The 18,590-nt window shown below is 39.3% G+C and overlaps 1 protein-coding gene across 1 annotated transcript; it reads right to left on the bottom strand.

Annotated features, from left to right (window-relative positions):
* Positions 1-12,691: 12,691 nt before the first annotated feature.
* LOC143885855 (uncharacterized) lies at positions 12,692-13,384 on the bottom strand. Its single transcript, XM_077389904.1, has one exon. It carries the CDS (start codon positions 13,382-13,384, stop codon positions 12,692-12,694), a length of 693 nt encoding a protein of 230 aa, XP_077246019.1.
* Between the last annotated feature and the right edge of the window lie 5,206 nt (positions 13,385-18,590).

Raw genomic sequence — 18,590 nt, 5'->3', positions numbered from 1 at the left:
GAATTAAATTTAATTAAATGCTAAAAACCATACAAAATTCATAAAAAATGCCAAATCATCTGGGAAAAATCTGAGAATAGTGTACTAACCTGTAGGCGAGATCTCTGCCGAGTCCAAGAGTGAAAAATTCGAAATTGTCCCGTCGACGCTCGATCCGCTCCGCCGTCTTTCGCTTTCTTCTTTTTTTTAAAAAAAAATAACCACTGTGAGGAGAGGGAGTGTGAGAGATAGGGAGAGAGTGAGAGGGAAGAACAGCGAGATTGAGAGTGAGAGAGAGGCCGAGAGAGATTAATAGAGGAGAGTAAGAGAGATCAAATGAGAGACAGAGAGTTTGAGAGAGATAGAGGGTGTGGAAATAGAGGGTGACAGAGAGGATAAGAGAGTGGAGGGTGGATGAGGGAGAGTGATGATGGGATTGAGAGAGGATGAGCAAGAGAAATAAAATGGTAGGGAGATGAGGGGAGTGGTTGAGAGAGAGATAGAGAGAGAGATTAATATAGGAGAGTGAGAGGCCGAGAGTGGGAAAAACCAGAGGGTGGTGGGAAGTTGAAGAAAAAAAAAAGAAAAAAAAACAGAGGGTGGTGTAGGGAGCAAAACAGAGCGTGGAGAGAGAGAGAGAGAAAGAGAAAGGGAGAGAGAAACAGAGTATCGGTGAAAACCGATACTCTGTTTTTTTTTCTCTTTGCTGTTCTTTTTTTTTTTTTAATTCCAACTTCTGTCCAGAGAGGGACTGAGGGAGAAGGAGATGAGCAGAGAATGAGAACCGTGGGAGATGGTGGAGGAGAACGATGGAGAGCTACTGTTAGCCCGAGAGATGGTTGGGAGAGAGAGAGGTGCTGAGTCGGGGAGAGGTTGAGGGAGAGGAGAGTGGTGAAGAACGGCTGTTGGGATCTGGAAAAAGAGGGAGGGAGAGATCGTCGAATCCAAAATCTGCTGAAAGATCCAAGAAGCGTTCAGAAAACCATGCTCTGTCCTTTTTTTTTCGAAAGTTCCCTCCTCAAGAATAGAAAGAGACCAATTTGCTTGCCAAAACCAGCCATGAGTTGCCTGCTTCATGCTTCATTCCCAGAATAAAACGATTCCAAAATTGCCAACTTCTAGAAGACTTAGCTGCATTAGACGTTTCTTTCTCTTCTTTCTTTTTCTTTTTTTTTAGAATTCCTAATATACTCTTTCCCTTTTGGTTCAATTTTCCTTACTGGGTCAAATATGATGTTGCCACAATTATCCTTCCACCAAACGTCCCCATTCACAAGAAAATATAGCTTCTTTCCTTCACCAAAGAAATTGTCGAATTTAGTCCAAGAATAAGATTGCCGAGATCCTTATTTATATGGAAATAGAGGTGTCTGTTGAATTATAGCTTACCACTAATAACTTGCCAGCACCAGCTAAAGAACAAATCAAGTTCCCTACGGGACTGTAAATTTACCTTCCTTGAACTATTGCCAATCGGCCATAGCATTCCCTTCCTAAAAATCCAAATTGCCCAAAATGGCGATCCTCTAGATGATCCAAACCGTACATCTTAGTGGGCTTTCAGGTAAATGGGTTATGTTTCTCAAATTATTCTGAAACTGATCCAAGCCATTCAATTGATTAGATTGCATTATAAATAGGTTGTGCTCTTTAAATTATCTTCATCGGGTAATCTAAACCAACCGATTGGTGGGCCACTATAATATAGATGGACATGCCTGCGTACCACTCTATAAGATGATCCAAACAATCCGATTAGTGGGCCACCATGTAAATTGGTTGTTAAAAATGACTTCTTTGAGATCTTGACCGCTCTCTTGATGGACATCTTTATGCATTGGAGCGAAGTAGGCTCAAAACTCATTTTTCATTTAAACAATGCGTGCCCCCCCCCTGCTTGATCCAAATCTAAACAAATGCTCAATGCGGGCCCACCAAACGAGTCCAAATTCTCCCTTGCTCGGATTCTCGTGAATAACCCTTCTCAACACTCAGCGGAAAAATGCGAAACATGGTAGAAATGATCGGAAAGATTAAGGAAATATAAGAGACGGACACGGGAATGGAAAATACCGAAGAACCGATAGAAAATCACTAACTTCTCTGTTGACTAAGGCGGAGCAAAATGGGGGTGTCTACAGCGGGGCCCCCCGTTTGATCCAAATCTAAGCAAATGTTCAACACGGGCCCACCGTCCGGGTCCAAATTCTCCCTGGTTTGGATTCTTCTGAATAACCCTTCTCAACCCTTGGCGGAAAAATGCAGCACATTGCGGAAATGACCAGAAAAATTGAGAAAAGGTACGAGACGGACATGAAAATGGAAAACGGTAGAAAACCGATAGCGAAACACTAACTTCTTTGTTGATTAAAGCGGAGCAAAATGGGGGGTGTCTAGAACGGTATTCAAAAGGTTCTAAGAGTGGTTGACTTTTACCATTTTAAAAATCATATCAGACTAAGAAGCAGATTTCAGTCTATCTTGGTATTTGAGTCAGGTGTCCGTCAATGTCCTCGTTTGTTGTTCGTCAAAGTCTTTCCTTTGTCGAGTCGAGGTTAGTTTTTCGGAGTCCTGTTTAGTTAAAATTCCTCCCCAAGCCGGGGTGACAAGAAAAAAAGAAAGAAAGCAGAACTCTCAGAGAAGCAGAGAATTCGTGGCTCCTGTGAACAAATGCAAATCAGAGCAGAGTTCAGAAGTCGATAGATTTTAGCCCAGTTCCAGCATTAGTAGATGGCAGAAATGAAGCAGAAGATTTTGAGCAGAACCATGTTCTTGTATTTCTTTGAAAAGCTTTATTAGCCCAAGTGTTCATCAAAAAGCTTTGTAACCCCAAGTGTGCATTAATGAAAACCTTTGGCCTTTTTTTTCTTGTGTTGCTCTCCAATGAATTTTGTTGTAGAAGTATTCATACTAGGAGCATCTTTTATGACTTACGTCATAAAAGATGTCAAATACACATTGATATTTGAAATGGACATTCTCCTCAAATAGAGACTAGAGAAGTTTGAACACGCTCTTTTGGTTCAAGCTCTCCCGTCAAGTTGTTTTCTTTTAGATTAAGATCTTCAAAAAATCTTATCCCCAGCAAAAAGAGCTTTTTGATTGATTAATGTGCTTGTTTAATTCTTATTGTCGAGTATTTGGTTAGTGTTGCTTTGGTAAAGCTTCAATCTCTAAGAAAAAAAAGAGTGACTCTTTGAGTGTGGCATTTGGGACTCTCTGAGTATTACAAACTCTTTAAGTGTCCGCAGTGTGTCCCTACCTAACAAGTTATGAGTCAGGCATATATGCGTGGAGGTTTGTATGGATCTGTGTTGCATGATGGGCATACAAATCTGGATTTATATGGAACCGTGTTACATCACGGGCATATAAATCTGGGGTCTTGTGAGATAATTTAGCAATTCCTTTTTCGATTTGAGACTCTTTGAGTAGTTGAGACCCTTTGAGTGTTATAGACTCTTCGGGTAGTTGAGACTTTTTTAGTATAAATGTTTTTGATGTATTTGAAACTCTTTGAATAGTTGAGACCCTTTGAGTGTTACAGACTCTTCGGGTAGTTGAGACCTTTTGAGTATAAATATTTTTTGTGTGTATTTGAGACTCTTTGAGTAGTCGAAACCCTTTGAGCATTACAGACTCTTCGGGTAGTTGAAACTTTTTGAGTATAAATGTTTTTTTTTGTTGATTTGAGACTCTTTGAGTAGTTGGGACCCTTTGAGTGTTGCAGACTCTTCGAGTAGTTGAGGCTCTTTGAGTATAATGATTTTTTGTTGATTTGAGACTCTTTGAGTAGTTGAGACCCCTTTGAGTATTACAGACTCTTCGGATAGTTGAGGCTCTTTGAGAATAAAGGTTTCTGTGTGTGTTTGAAGCTCTCTGAGTGTTACAGACCCTCTGAGTGTTTGATTTGAGACTCTGTGAGTGTTACAGACTCTTCGAGTGATTGATTTGATATTCTTCGAGTGATTGATTTACATTTGTATTGATAATGGTTTCCATTCTCTATAGTAATTTGAAATAAATAAGAGGGGGGTGAATTGATTTTAAACACTAAATTATCCCTTTTGAAAATTTAAGTAGTGAACCTAGTTTGAATTTTCTTCTTTAGATTAGATTTTTGGTTAGTGCAAGTAAGAGTAAAAATAAAAGAAATACCAAACCAAAAACAAGAATGAAGATGCAAGAAAAGAAAAGAACACACCGATATATAGTGGTTCGGGCAAAGCCCTACTCCACTCTTCTTAAGATCGTCCATAAGGTTTTCCACTATTGGAGACCTCGACGATGCCCAGGTCCGAGGCGATTACACTTCCAAGGGATATGAAATAAGGATGCCCTTACACCTTTACACCGACTCTCCTTCTTCGCCGAGTTCTAAGCGATGCTTCCTAGGGTATTAAGATAGGATGCCCTAGCCACCTTTACAAGAAATAGAAGTTGAATAGCTTGGCTTCTCTTGAAAGCTTGATGCACTTTGTAGTCCCTTGATTGCTCTTGAATAATGGTTGCAAGTGAAAGCCCTAAATCCCAACTCAATAGATTTGCAAGTTGCAAGGCAAGTTTGGGAAGAAAAACAAAATCTTAAGCTCAAATGAGTTGCAAGTATTCTTGAATGCTTAAGGAGGTTTTTCAAATGTTCAAGAGAGAGGAAATAATCCTCTTGATGTTGTATATATAGCTTCCTTACAAAATATGACCATTTGGGGGTGTAGATAACAAAAATCACAAATTAATTCAAGTCCCAACGGCTCTTTTTTGGTCTGTCGCGGTTCTCGGAGCTCGGAGAAATTCCGAGAAATATTCTCGGAGTTCCGAGATAACGGCCAGAAGAAGAAAATATTCTACTGGACCATTTCTCGGAGTTCCGAGAAAATGGCCAGAAGCTACTGGACCATTTCTCGGAGTTCCGAGGGAACTCTCGGAGTTCCGAGCTCGGAGCTCCGAGAAAAATCTCAGAGTTCCGAGAAGCCTAAAAATTAGCAGATTTTGTGTTTTTATTGCTTGTTTGATTTTTGGCTTTTGGATCTCAACTCCTATGATAATTTTGGAATGTTTATGAGGGTCCCAACATGTTGGTCCACCACATAACCATTCACTAATCCATTTTAAGTTCTTAAGTGTGTTTGAAAAACTCTTTTAAAAAAGACTTTGCCTTGTCTTGGAAATCTAAAGAGAAAGGATGTACAATGATACCTATGTAACCTTCAACTTCTCTTTAGTCTTGGTCTTCAATTGATCTTCCATCTTTTGTATGCTTGCTTGAGAGATGATGTGAGCTCCACTTAGCTCCTTTGACTCTTGTGTTGGTACATCTTCAAGCATGACCATGTAGTGTGTTGGTTTCTTCAATGATCAATCATATCTTAAACACAACACTTCAAGGTAAATTGATTAGTATTCAATAACACAATCAATTATATTTAGAATCATCAAAACAAGATAGTAGAGTAGACCCTTGGGCTTACATAATTCCATTGTGTTCATTTTCATAAGACTATGTCTTAAAGATAAAGAGTATGTGTTTTGTGTTTGCTTCCCTTAATAGAGTCTTTACGTTTTGGTTTAGATAGTTGAGTTGTGAGTATTAGAGAGAGACTATCTCATTGAGATATCGTGGTTGCTGAGTTAAGGGTCGGTGAGAGGTTATCTCCCTTTTGCTTGCAGTTTTGAGTCTCATAGTGTTATTGTGTTATTTTATCTTTGTGAATACCTTTTCTTTAAAAAAATTTCCTAAAATTTGCTTTATTCTCGGGTCGGCCGAAATGTGTTGTCTGGTCAGCTTTGGCATTCACGCGTTACACACGCTCTGCCAAAGAGGGGCATTTGTAGACACCCCATTTTGACCGAACCCTAATAGAGTCGTTAGGATAGAAACCCCATCAAACTAGCATTTTAATGTCCCAAATTTATTCCTAGAATAGGTTAGAGTCTCATTTAGGTCCCCGTAAAATTTTATCTGAATCCGTCGCGGTTTGCCTAGCAAACGAGTGAGGTTTGTAGCAAAGCGTGGTGTAGGAATAAGGGTGGCGATTCAGCCAGAAACAAGGGTGCGAGGAACCTAGAAAACCAATTCAAATTTTCCGTAATGGGTTGTCCAGGGAGATATAGGGGTATGCGGATTAGTGTGTAACGTAATTAGGGGTGTATTATCCTGAGCCAGGGCAATCTCGTAAATAGTGAAGATGCTTTTCTTCCCCTCCAAGTCACCGTTAGGCCCTAAGCCAGGTTAGTGAAAGGTTTAGGACTACGATTAGTTAGAGGGAATATTAGGAAGCTTCCTTATGCTTCCTTTGATCCCAACCCTTGAACGAAAAAGGTAATTTAGAGGGTTGGGATCAAAAGAGAGAAGATATTTAGTCAAAAATTTTCCCCTTTTTGTTATTTTCTTGGGCACCCCCTGCCAGTATAAAAGGTAATTATAAAATGCACTAGAGGTTGGCTGTCCTTGGAAAGGGGGAGGGGTCAAGTACTTTATTTTTCGCTTGGGTTTGCCTTACCCGAGGCCCCCCTTTGGCTGTGAAAAGAGTTGTTGTAAATACACTGGAGGTGGCTGTCCCTGGGAAGAATAGGGGGTCGAACATTTTTTTTTTTTTACTCAAAAATATCAATTGAACCAGGGCAAATGGAGGGAGGGGGTTCTCATTTTTTTTCCTTTCGTTCACAGAGAGGGAGAGAAGGGAGAAAAACCCAAGTCTCAAAACCTTAACCTTTGTTCCTCATTCTCCGATCATCTCCCCAAAGGCTCCGGTCAAGTTCCGACCGAGTTCCGATCGTGATCTCTTATTTGTTTCTTCCCTAGATCCAAACCCATTCATCTCAAACCCTCCTCCATTTGGGTAACCCTAGATCTGCCACTACCATTAAATCCCCATCACCGAAACCCCCTCTAATCTCCACCTCATCTTCTCCGGCAAATCATTGCCGGAATACGGCCATTCCTCCGGCTAGCCATAATTTTTCCTCCATTTCTAATTTTGATCATCTTCTCCGTTCAACCCACATCAAACCCATTTCAGTCAAATCCCAAAGGCCAGCCACCCTATCCCTTCTCTATTAACACCATTCCTACCCTGATCTTCTACCCTCTTCTCGTCTCTGCCACTAACCCATTGAATCCAGCAAGGCTCCATTCAATCTGACCCCCAACAAACCCATTTCTACTTCCATTTGAGCCATAGCCACTATCGAATCCTTCCCCTGTTTTGATCCTTCACCAAAATTCAACCTCTGCAAACCCACCATCTTCTCCACCATCTCCGGCCCTCACTCCTCGGCCTTTCCGGCACGGCTCCGACCAAGAACTCCATTAAATCCGTGAATCCTCTCCGGCCATTTTCCGGCTCATACTAGCGTCCGCCATCACCTTCATCATTACCTTCTATTCACCTCTTTTCTTTCACCGATTGTTCTATCTCCATTTTTTCGAAGCCCTAACCTTAACCTCGTTCTTCTTCAGCCATGTCTTCCGGCCAAGATCTGACCGGATTCCGGCCATGTTCTAAGGTTTGAATCCTTCAGGAGATCTCGATCTACTAATTCAAATCATTTACATATCAGAATAAGGTAAGTTTCTATTCTAGCTTGTTCATTTCATGGAGCTTGTTTGATTGCTTCACTATTTGTTCTATGAATTATGTTGGCTGTGGAATGCCTCCCTATGAAATTCCTTAGCAAAATCTGCATATGATATTCGATCTTTAAGCAATTTCTCTGAGCTGAAATACCAAGGGTTGTGCAAATATTATCATCTTTATGTAAAAGCTACTATTCTGATGCGGCATTTCTTGATTCTTTATTGGGTTTGTTGAAGTCACTCATCTCATATGCTTTGAGAAGGAGATCTGACAAAAAATTGTTGCAAGATGAGTCTTCTTGTCTAAATTTTGAGTCCTTGTGCTTTGATGACTTTTCAATAGCATTAAGCTCAAAAATGAGTATCAGGACAGTCCCGCTGAAAAGGTTCTCAGGGAGCACTGGTCATTTTCATCCTGGGTGCTGGTTTATCCTATCAAAGGAAGAGGAAATTTTGCAGTCTTTATTATTATGGGCTGATTTTGCCACTCCTGAGTCAATATCTTCTATCTATGATTGCCTATTTGCATTTCTGGAAAGTTGTAAATCTTTATTAGTCCGGACCTTAGGAAGTTTTGGAGTCCCTGTCTTTGATCAGAAGCCCCGCTTGCCCAAAGCAGGCGGTAATGCATGAATACATTGTGTTAGGTTGGATAGTATATTTGATTTAACTGGAGGAAATGTTATAGACTAAAGGATCCATGAATGAAATGTTCAAATATGCTCTAGAACAGAAAGTGGCATCCAAAGAATCTTCATTCAGCCATTATAGCTTCATTTTCTGTTGCGGCCAGTTAAATCGGCCATATGTGCTTATGTTCAGTGCGTCAAATTGGTGTTTTCACAAATTGAATCAATTTCTTAGTGCTTGCATAGCTACATGTGGCTGATTTCAATAGCTTAGCATTTGGAATTTCGCAATTCCCTTGATCATTTGTTGACTGAGTGGCAATCTGATCCTCGGAAAATAGAGGTAGTGAATTTTTCGTCTTTCAGAGGATTAAATAGCCTTAAACCTGATCTTATAGAATTTTGAGGTCCCTGCTTGTTGCTAACGAGCCCATGTCTCTTCATTCTCAGTGGAGATACTGTGGTAGCTATATAGTGGACAGGCTTTATCTTGTTATGGGTGCGTGTTTGGAGTCTTAAACTCATCAATTGAATAGCTCTCTTTAAGCTTTGAGAATTTTCCAAAGATATCTTGATCAGGAGCTTTGCATTAACCCCATGCAAAGGCGATTAAAACTGCAGACATTCATTTCGTTTTTTTTTTTTTTGTTAACTGATTATGCATGCTCATTATATGATAGATTGCATGTGAAAGTATTCATATTTTTGCACTATCACGTTTTCTGAAGGTTCTATGGTCTTGGATTTGCATTTCAACATAATTCTTCATTGGTGAAATTAAAGAACCAGCACATTCCTTATAATTGATGTCCTAATTTGATTTTTGGAAGTAGAAAAGTGGCAAATTTCTATTAGAGTCACTAACACCTTGCTTGCATATTGCACTACCTATAACTTTTGGCTACATGGGGCTGCTTTGATACTTGTTAATGCTGATATATTGTCAGACAATTAGCCTTAAGTTTGTTGGATTACTGCATTGCCTGAGCTTGGACTCGCAGAAATAGAAAGTCTGATCGATGAAATGCATCGTTCTGCCCTACTTCTCTTTGGGATGGCATTGCATAGGGTATCTCACAGGTGGGTTGTTGCATATGTGAACAACCACATAGATTAATTCTATAGGTAAAGAACACCTTCATTTGTGAAATGGTTATTTCCATTCGCAATAGCTCAGTTGTGAAGATTTACCCATAACATATGGTAATAACCTTTGAGATAGGACATTTAAAGAATCCATCACAAATGTTCAATTCTGAGGTCATGCTAACGCATTTTCTTACATCTTTGTGTGAGGGAATTTGGGACTTTAATATGAAATCTTTAGACTATTAGCCATCAGCTCTTTGAGTTAGATCCTTTAAGGAATTTGATATTGTTGTCAGAGCTTGGTATAAGGGGGATAAAGAAGAAATAGTTTAGAGGAAATAGTTAGAACATGGTAGCAGTTATGTTGGTATTATGATTTGTCGATTAGTGAGGCTAAGGTAGAACAGGTATAGTCTCTGGTCATTATCTCCCATTACATGAACTGTTTTTGTAACTTTAATGCTCCTCTTTCATCTGGTCTGTATAAAGCTGTCTTAAATCTACACCCCATGTCATTGTCTTTTTAATTCTCTCCTGGACTTTTGTCTAGCATTGGAGATGTGTGAGCTTAGAAATTCTGTCAATTTTCGCAAACCTTCCTCTTGGGTTATGGCCATGACGGAATGTTTCTCGAGCCACCCCTCCTTCTCTTCCTGCCTTAGAGTTTTCGCAGGTTAAGGGATTGCTTCCCCTTTGAGAGTCTATTTTAATTGGTAGAGAGTTTACCCACAGGAGGCATGCCCTGCCTCATTGGTAGAGCCTCCTATTTGGAGACAAGCCTTGTCTCATTTAGAGAGTCTTTGACTCGTTTGTCCTTTTACGAGTGTTATTAGAGAGTCTTTGACTCACTCGTCATTTAGGTGGTGTTATCGGAGAGTCTTTTGACTCATTTGTCTTTTAACGGTTTTATTAGAGAGTCCTTGACTCATTCATTTTTAGGAAGTGTTATTAGAGAGTCTTTGGCTCGTCTATCTTTATGATGGCATTATTAGGGAGTCTTTGACTCATTCGTCCCTTTGGTAGTGTTAGATCATCTCCTTGTCTTTGGCGCTAGCTTACCTGGTTTAGGGGTTTCCCCTGTTAGCCCTAGGGTTCGTCCCTAGGGTTTTTCTTTGTGTATTCCCTTTGGTCTTTGACCAAAAGGGTGAAAACATTCTAAAAATCCAAAAAAAAAAAAAAAAAAACATTCGAAAGATTCGACATATCTTAAAATCCAAAAACATTTGAAAACTGGAAAAATTCAAAATCATTTGGAGTGTTAGTTTTAGTTAGGAGAGTTCGTTTTGAACTACGTTGGCTTGATCCTCTTCCACGAGGTACGTAGTGCAGCTTGGGATTCATGTCCCAAGTCCAGCCAAACTTTATAAATAAATATACTTTAACCATTTTTCTTTAAAACCGTATTTTCAAAAAGCTCTTCCTTTAGAGTTAGGAGTTTCTCCTAGATAGAGAGTTTCTTTTAGAGTTAGGGGGTTTGTCCTTGATTTGTTGTGGTTGTTGTGTGCTTGTTTTAGAGTTAGGGGTTTATCCTAGAGTCATAGGAGCGCCTCCGTCCGGTCAGTGAGCGATTCACATCTCCGACTGATGACTAGAATAGGATGCGTTAGTCACCCATTTGTTTTTCTTAGGAAATACAGCCTAGTTACACATAGGTTGTAGGAACCACCTGCATTAGCTTAGGGCTAACCTGCATTTAGTTAGGGCATATAGGGTGTCCTAAAATCTACAATTCACTGGAATTTAAATAATCGTTCAAGAAGCTTTAATAACTAGTCCGGTCTTTTAGATCGAGTCTAAGATAAGAGGTCTAGGTGTCTTAAGCATCATAGCTTAGAATAGGCGTGAAGAACTACGTTGCTCTGATTCTCGTGGAGGCAGAGATACGTAGGCTTCCTTGGATGAACATCAGACCATCCAAGGACTCGGGCTAAATCGTTTAGAGTTTAGGATTTATTGTGTTCTCGTGATTTGTATTTGGTTGTGCTCTCTTACTTTCATGCGCATACCTTATACCTTTAGCTGTAGCATGCATGCGTTTGTCCACCAGAACTTAGACACCATTTAGGCATGTCACTCATAACCTAGCTATGCTTTGGCGAAACATCTTTTATTTTGTCTTATATGTATTTAATATTCCATCCCCGAGTCATGTATGATTAGGTAGACGTCTTCTCCGGGGTATTTCGTTCCCATTTCACATGATTTTTACCCAAACTTCTTTGGAGTTAATGAAAATATCATAAGAGACCAAGTGCTTGCACTCGGACGAATTGGGGGTGCTCTTCGGACCTTCTTCATTCGTAATCAGGCATGGACCTTTTGTATCTCTGGTTATCCGTTGCAGACCGAGCATTTATTTTGGTTCCATGGTGTATCCATGGATGGCGACTCTGAGTTATTTTTAGGTACATCTTGGTTTCGAGCCCTGGCTCCGGATCAGGATGTGTCTCATTCGTTTTGTATCGCCACTCATGCTATGCTGTGAGAGTGGCACCTATTTTGAGAGTTCCTTGGTAGAGCTCTCCTTCACATGTGGAGATCTTTGAGGATTGCAGGGGGGCTCTCGGGCCCCTCGCCGCACTCGTCCTCTCAGGATCGGGGTCCACAGTGTGGTATAAGGCTTTGAGTCGCTTTTCATCCAACATGTTTAGCTCTTGATATCTGGCATTCGCCCATTCTGTCTCGGGTAATTGACTTTCTATTAATACTCACAACGATGGTATGTGGATTTCAACCGGCAACACAGCTTCCATCCCATAGACCAGGGAATAAGGAGTAGCTCCAGTAGAGGTTCGAATTGATGTTATGTAGGCCCACAGAGCGTATGGAAGCTTGTTAGACCAATCTTTGTAAGTTTCTGACATTTTGCTGAGGATGGCCTTAATATTTTTATTTGTGGCTTCGACAGCTCCATTGGTTTGTGGTCTATAGGGTGAGGATTTGTGGTGCTTGATTTTGAACTCCTGGCAGAGAGTAATCACCTCTTTCTTAAAATTGGAGCCGTCATCTGAGATCAGTTCGTGTGGAACCCCATATCTGCAAATAATGTTGGTTCTGATGAATTTTGCAACCGATGCTGATGACAGTGAAACATATGAGGCTGCCTCGACCCATTTGGTAAAGAAATCGATGGCTACAAGAGTGTACTCGTTTCCATTTGAGGGTTTCGGTGAAATTTTCCCAATAATATCAATGCCCCACATCGAGAATGGCCAAGGTGATGTGAGAGAATGTAACTCTAAGGGTGGTACATGGATAACATTGGCATGTACTTGACATTTATAGCATTTCTTAACAAATGCAAAGCAGTCTGATTCCATTGTGGACCAATAGTATCCAAGGCGCAAGATTTTCCTAGCAAGCATTTTTCCATTCATGTGTGGGCCACAAACACTTTCATGGGTTTCTTCGAGGATCTTCACAGCCTGATCTTCTGTGATACACAAGAGTTGAATGCCATCAAAAGACCGACGTACAATTCATTTCCGCATATGACAAAATTGGAGGCTAATTTCTGTAGGGTTCTTCGTTCTTTGCTGGAGGCTTCAGCGGGATGCCCCTGGCCTGAGATAAAGTTTTTGATGTCTGTAAACCAGGGTTGGCCATCCGAACATCTAGTCGCTATTTCTATAACATCACAATGAGCAGGAACCCACTGTTCTTGGATTGTTATTGGCCTCATCTTCATTCCAACGGGTATGTCTATCATGGAGGCTAATGTGGCCAAAGCATCTGGAAATTGATTCTTTACTCTCGGTAAGAAAGTAAATGTAATGTCTTTGAATTGATCCACAAGAACATCTAGGTATTCATGGTATGGGATGAGCCTATCCTCTCTGGTTTTCCACTTCCCTTTGGTTTGACAAATGATCAGCACCGAAACACCATATGCATCAAGCTCATCAATGCCAAGGGCTAACGCTGCTTCCAGTCCCATGATACATGCCTCATATTCTGCCATGTTGTTGGTGCACTCAAATTGCAGCTTGACAGCGATAGGGATATGTTCATTCCGGGGTGAAATGAGCAATGCCCCTACTGCTTGTCCCTTTTGGTTGGAAGCACCGTCAAAGTATAAGGTCCACCTAGATTCATAGCTCCCCTCCTCCATTGTCATAATTTACTCATCCTTTCGGTGAGCAATATTAAACAGGATCATTTGGTATCCCCTGAAAATACCCAAAATGCCCTAAACACTTAGAATTTCCAAATTAAGCGAAACCCCTGAGAAATTCTAAATTTAGCAGGTTTTCCAAAATTCAGGAAATCATTCATAATCTCTCAGAAATATTTCGGGGATCAAAAGAATTACACAGGAAAATACCAAATTACCCCGAGGTGCTAGAATTTGGCGAGACTAGGGAAAACCCTGAGAAATTTCAAAAATAGCAGATTTCCGAAAATTTATGAACGGACTCAAGATTTCTTAGACACAACTTAGGAACCAAATATGATATGTTGGAAATGTCTAAAATACCCCCAAAGTGCAAGACTAAGAGAATATCTTGAGAGATCTAAATTTAGCAGGTTTCCCAAATCTTACGAAATTACTCATAATCCATCAGTCGTACCCTCGAGATGGTTTTGGATATATGAGAAATGATTAAAATATCCATAAGATGATGAAAATGTGAAAGCCCCATGAGTTTCTAAAAATAGCAGCTTTTTCAAAATTTGTAAAATCACTCAAGATTTCTTAAATATAACTCGGGGGTCAAACGAGACACATCGGGAATGACCAAAATACCCCTGTAGTGTAAAAATGGGCAAAAATGAGGGAAACCCCAAAAATTCTAAAAATAACAGGTTTTTTTCAGTTGGTTGGAAACTTGAATTTTCATCTTCTAGATACCATTGGAACACCTTAGAAACCTTTAAGATCGCGAATCAACTTCAGAATTCCTTCAACGAGGCAAAATCTACCTTAAAATGCACAGATGCTTAATCCAAGGTGGAATACAGACTCGAAACTTGACAAACCACCAAATCTTTTGCTTTTTAAAGTATAACAAAATGGGGGTATCTACAAGACCCAGTCATAGGATCAGATTTAGGAAGATCCGGATTTATGAGACTGCTACGTACACCCTCAGGAACTCTGGAAACAGGTCTCCATTCGTTCCTAGAATGGGATGGAATGGAAGCAGGGCACTCTTCCAAGCAATGACTAAAATTCCAACAATTTGTGCAAGCCTTCGGCTTCCAATCGTAAATTTCTAATCGCGGTTTGGCCGTTTTAATTTTCAATCTATTTTTCAAACAATAACCCCAAAAGGGGTTATTTCTTGATGAACGAAGCCAAAAGTATATCAAACCATGTCCAAAATTTGTGAAATCTTGTTTTCAAACTAATGTTTTGATTTTCAGACCACCCAAAAATGTTTGGATTTGTTTGCATTTTTTTAATCCGGTTTTAAATTATGTTAAATTTCGGCCATTTTTAATAAATATCAAAAGGTTTTAAAAATTGATGAAACTCTCCAGAATTAATGTTGAATAATAAATTGAATTTCTCAAGAAATTATTTTTTTCAAAAAAATATTTTTTTTATTTGTTTTCTATTCACTTCTTCGTTTTAATTGTCGTAATTCTTTTTTATATTAAATTAATAAAATTTCGAATCTTTTTCCAACAAACCAGTAGTTTAGGCCATTAGAAGGTTAGTGAAAATTTTTCAAAAGATTTTACAAAGGTTTAATATGATTTCATAATTTTCTTTTAAAAAAACGGGTTTTAATTCCTAGGAAACGAAATCCCTTTTTTATTCAAAAATTAATTTTTTGGAGAAGCATTAATTATTAGGTCTTGTAATTTTGACAGTAAATCATATAACCTATTTTATATATATTGAAATTTGTACATGATTTTAGGATACCATTTAATCTACTTTTTAATTGATTCATTGATTTTATCCGAATTTTGTGTGAATTTTAATTGGCATCAAATCTTGATAAACACCTTTGCAATTTTTACAGTAGTCTAATACCATGATTCTATCTATACTGTAACAATTTTACTTGATTTGAGATTCGTATACTATGAGTTGATTTGTTAATTTGCAATCTGACCTAAATTTTCAAAATTCGGACATTGATAATAAAACTTATTCCAAATTCATGAAACTCTTCCAGTAGTCTAAACTCATTCATGAGTTGATTTGTTACTACAAACGTTGCAATGAATTTGGAGTTTGATTGCTTAGGGTTAATGTGTAATCCTAGCAATCCTGGTCTTAATGTTAATAAATCACAACTTAATAGCAAATCAACACAAAAGTCAGTGAAAACTTTCAGAAAACCCTAATTTTTCATCATATATTTAACCTTAAAATTGTTTAAAACAGAAATCCTAGACGTTATAGATTCCCTTTGTAAATTGACTATGATGTGACGGTTTAACTGCCGAGATCGCATTCATAATCGTATACTAATTGTGATCGTTCCTGCATAATTTGAGCATGTAAATTATAGTATGTTGTTGGCTCCGAGGTCCACTGTCTACGAAAATCCTTAGAATCATCCCAGGCTATATTATACTATAATTTATGTGTTAAATTTTACAAGGATTGAGAGCACGATGCCCTTCCATGGATGCAACTCAAGACTGACATTTGTCAACCATAAAGCCTTTGGTATTCCTTAGATGTTAGGAATCGAAAATATTTGAAAAATTATAAATTATTTACTTAATAAATTAAGATCATTTGATCAGTGCTTTTGGAATCGTTGGAGAACGGTATCTCTTCGTAAGGACCTTTAAAACCAATTAGGAACACTTACCTCGCGTTGGGTTCTAGGTTTAGGGTGTCCTAGAGTTAGGGAGTGCAACATCATCACAACTGATTGCTATTATTAGCAATTGAGTCATAGATCTAGTTATACTAATTACCCCTTTTTCCCATAGGACAAACCTAGTTACTTAGGATGTAGGTTCACCTGCATTAGTCTAAAGGATGTCTTGCACTTAAATAAGACCGTATAGCATCTTAGATAGAGTCCTAGGATAATAAAATCTACTCAACTTGAACTAAATAATTTATCTTAAACTGTTAAAACAGTTAATCCAGTCTAGATCGGTGTCCTAGATGAGTTAGGCATAAGTAGCTTAGTTCAGGTGCACCGAACTACGTCGACTCTGATCCCAGTGAGCCTTGGGTACGTAGGCAGCTTGGATGCTTGATGGCATACCAATCACGAGTCGGCCCCACACACAAATGGTGGGATTTTGTATATTAGTTTTTTTTATAAAAAGCACACGTCATTCGCGTAGGTACGAGAGATCAAGAGAGAGGGAGGCGGCTCGGGGGCCATTCCCCTCTCCCAGGATCGGGTCCCACAGTTTGGTGACTCTGCTGGGGAGCACCTAACTTCATTAAATTTCAAAGGATAATTTGTCTGAATTTATTTTAACTGGCTCATAAAAACTCTATCTTATATTTTATATACTTGCTAGATTAGTTTGTATGTGTTATTTTCTCATTACATCATACTCAAACTTAATCTAACAAAATCTGAAGGCATCATAGAATTGTGAGAACTTATTGCATACACTTACATCACTTGCATCTAAACCCTTGCATATCACATGCACACACGTCCTATTTTAGGAACCCGGAGTGTTATCTAGCATGGTTGACTGGGATTTCATCACTCGGTGCCTCTGTGGTAGAGAAGCATTCCACTCTTAGCCTAGTACCTTTATGGTGCGTAAACGGATCTCTTGTTCTCGTACTGATACGCCATATAATGGTACAATATATTGAGCACGGATTCGTGCTAAGGGAACTCTTGGCCTTACCCCTAGATTACCCCACACATGGATATAGTATACGAACACACGTGCATCACGTGTGTGAGCTTAGATTAGGATATCTTATCCAATGGTGTCTAGATTAGGCCGTAGTCCATGTTCCAATGGCTACGATCGGTTCTTAGGAACACTAACAAAGTCTTGAGTCAAGATCCTCTCTCCACTCCGCTAGATTAGGATTAGGGTTTGATGCCTTCAAGTAACACTGTTAAAATGTACGAAGATTAAAAAACTTTCCCTTTGGGATTAGGATATAAATCCCATCTTTCCTAAGATCTTGACTTTTGATCATTCGAAAGCAATCCTATGCAATCTCATCTTTTGATCATGTGTCTATCATTCGCCTCTTGTGGGATTCGATTATGTCTTCCTTCCCTTTCTCAATTGGCAAGAATTGTGTCTCAATCATTTGATTGTGCAATCTTGATGATCTGATCGTACTTGTACCTTTAGTCTCTTCTTACTCTAAGTGTAACTTTTTTCAAGAATATTTTGCTAAGTCCTTCAGAGTTCACTCTCATGATCGTTGAACTAGAGGCATTTTCTTATACGATTTTGTCATCATTGTCATATTTTGGTCCCTTAGGATTCATCTTATTGTCCCAATTACTTGCTTAGTGTGTAATCTTTTTTTCAGTCATTGAGAAGGAACACTCCTTGAATGTCAACCTCATATACCGTTCTTATTTTCCTGTCAGAACTGTTCACAACTGAAAATCCAGGAAAGCTTCTTGAGTTGGAATCTATTCGCGGTCAGCAAGGAAGCTAATTCCCCATTTCCTTTGGAAGCGTCTATAATCCTCTCCTTCCATACTTGTGGCAGACTCTACGAAAAATTCTCAACTCTCTTACATCATGGAAGCCTTGACCCAGCTCGTCCAGCAAATGAAGGAATTGAATGAATAAAATCAAATCATCAAAGCTCAACTGACTGAGAAATTTGGTCCAACCACTGTTGTTTCTAAGGGCAAAGATCCAAGCATCTCCATGGTTATGGGTTCGGAAGAACTAATTGTGAATCTCTCTAGACAAATGGGTGCGCTAACTGAAGAAGTTCATCAGATGAAGCAACAAATACAAACCTGATATTGTCAGTCCCAAAGTTCTGAACATTTCGCTGACAAAAATACCAAAGTCCAGGATGTTGTTACCAGGAACTCTGTCTCTCAGCACCAGCAGGATTCTGTTGGGCCCGTAATTCTTGAATATGACCAAGAACCACCATCTGAGATTCCTAAAAGAGAATTCACCGACTTGCCGATCTCGCGACCTGATGCTTTGAAATGGTTGCTCAAGAAAATAATGATAACACTATTGGGACCAGAGCCTGTTCCTAGTCCTCTTCCCAGTCCCAGGACCTTCCAAATGAAAGAATTTTGTGATTACCATTTACGTCCTGGTCATGCTACTGATAAATGCCTCAGTTTGAAATATGATATTCAAGACCTTATAAGACATGGAGCTCCTCGACCCTCAAAATCTTTTGTCAAGCGGCGAAACTCCATCCT

This window comes from Tasmannia lanceolata, unplaced genomic scaffold (assembly GCF_043159265.1).
Source record: "Tasmannia lanceolata isolate RefF3 unplaced genomic scaffold, GAP_Taslan_0.1 ptg000011l, whole genome shotgun sequence".
NCBI lineage: Eukaryota > Viridiplantae > Streptophyta > Magnoliopsida > Canellales > Winteraceae > Tasmannia > Tasmannia lanceolata.
The sequence above is the reverse complement of the archived record's forward strand: the minus strand, read 5'-3'. Positions and strand labels throughout refer to the sequence as shown.

Coding starts and splice junctions, on each gene's coding strand:
- LOC143885855 (XM_077389904.1), bottom strand. CDS start 13,384: ATGGAGGAGGGGAGCTATGAATCTAGGTGGACCTTATACTTTGACGGT.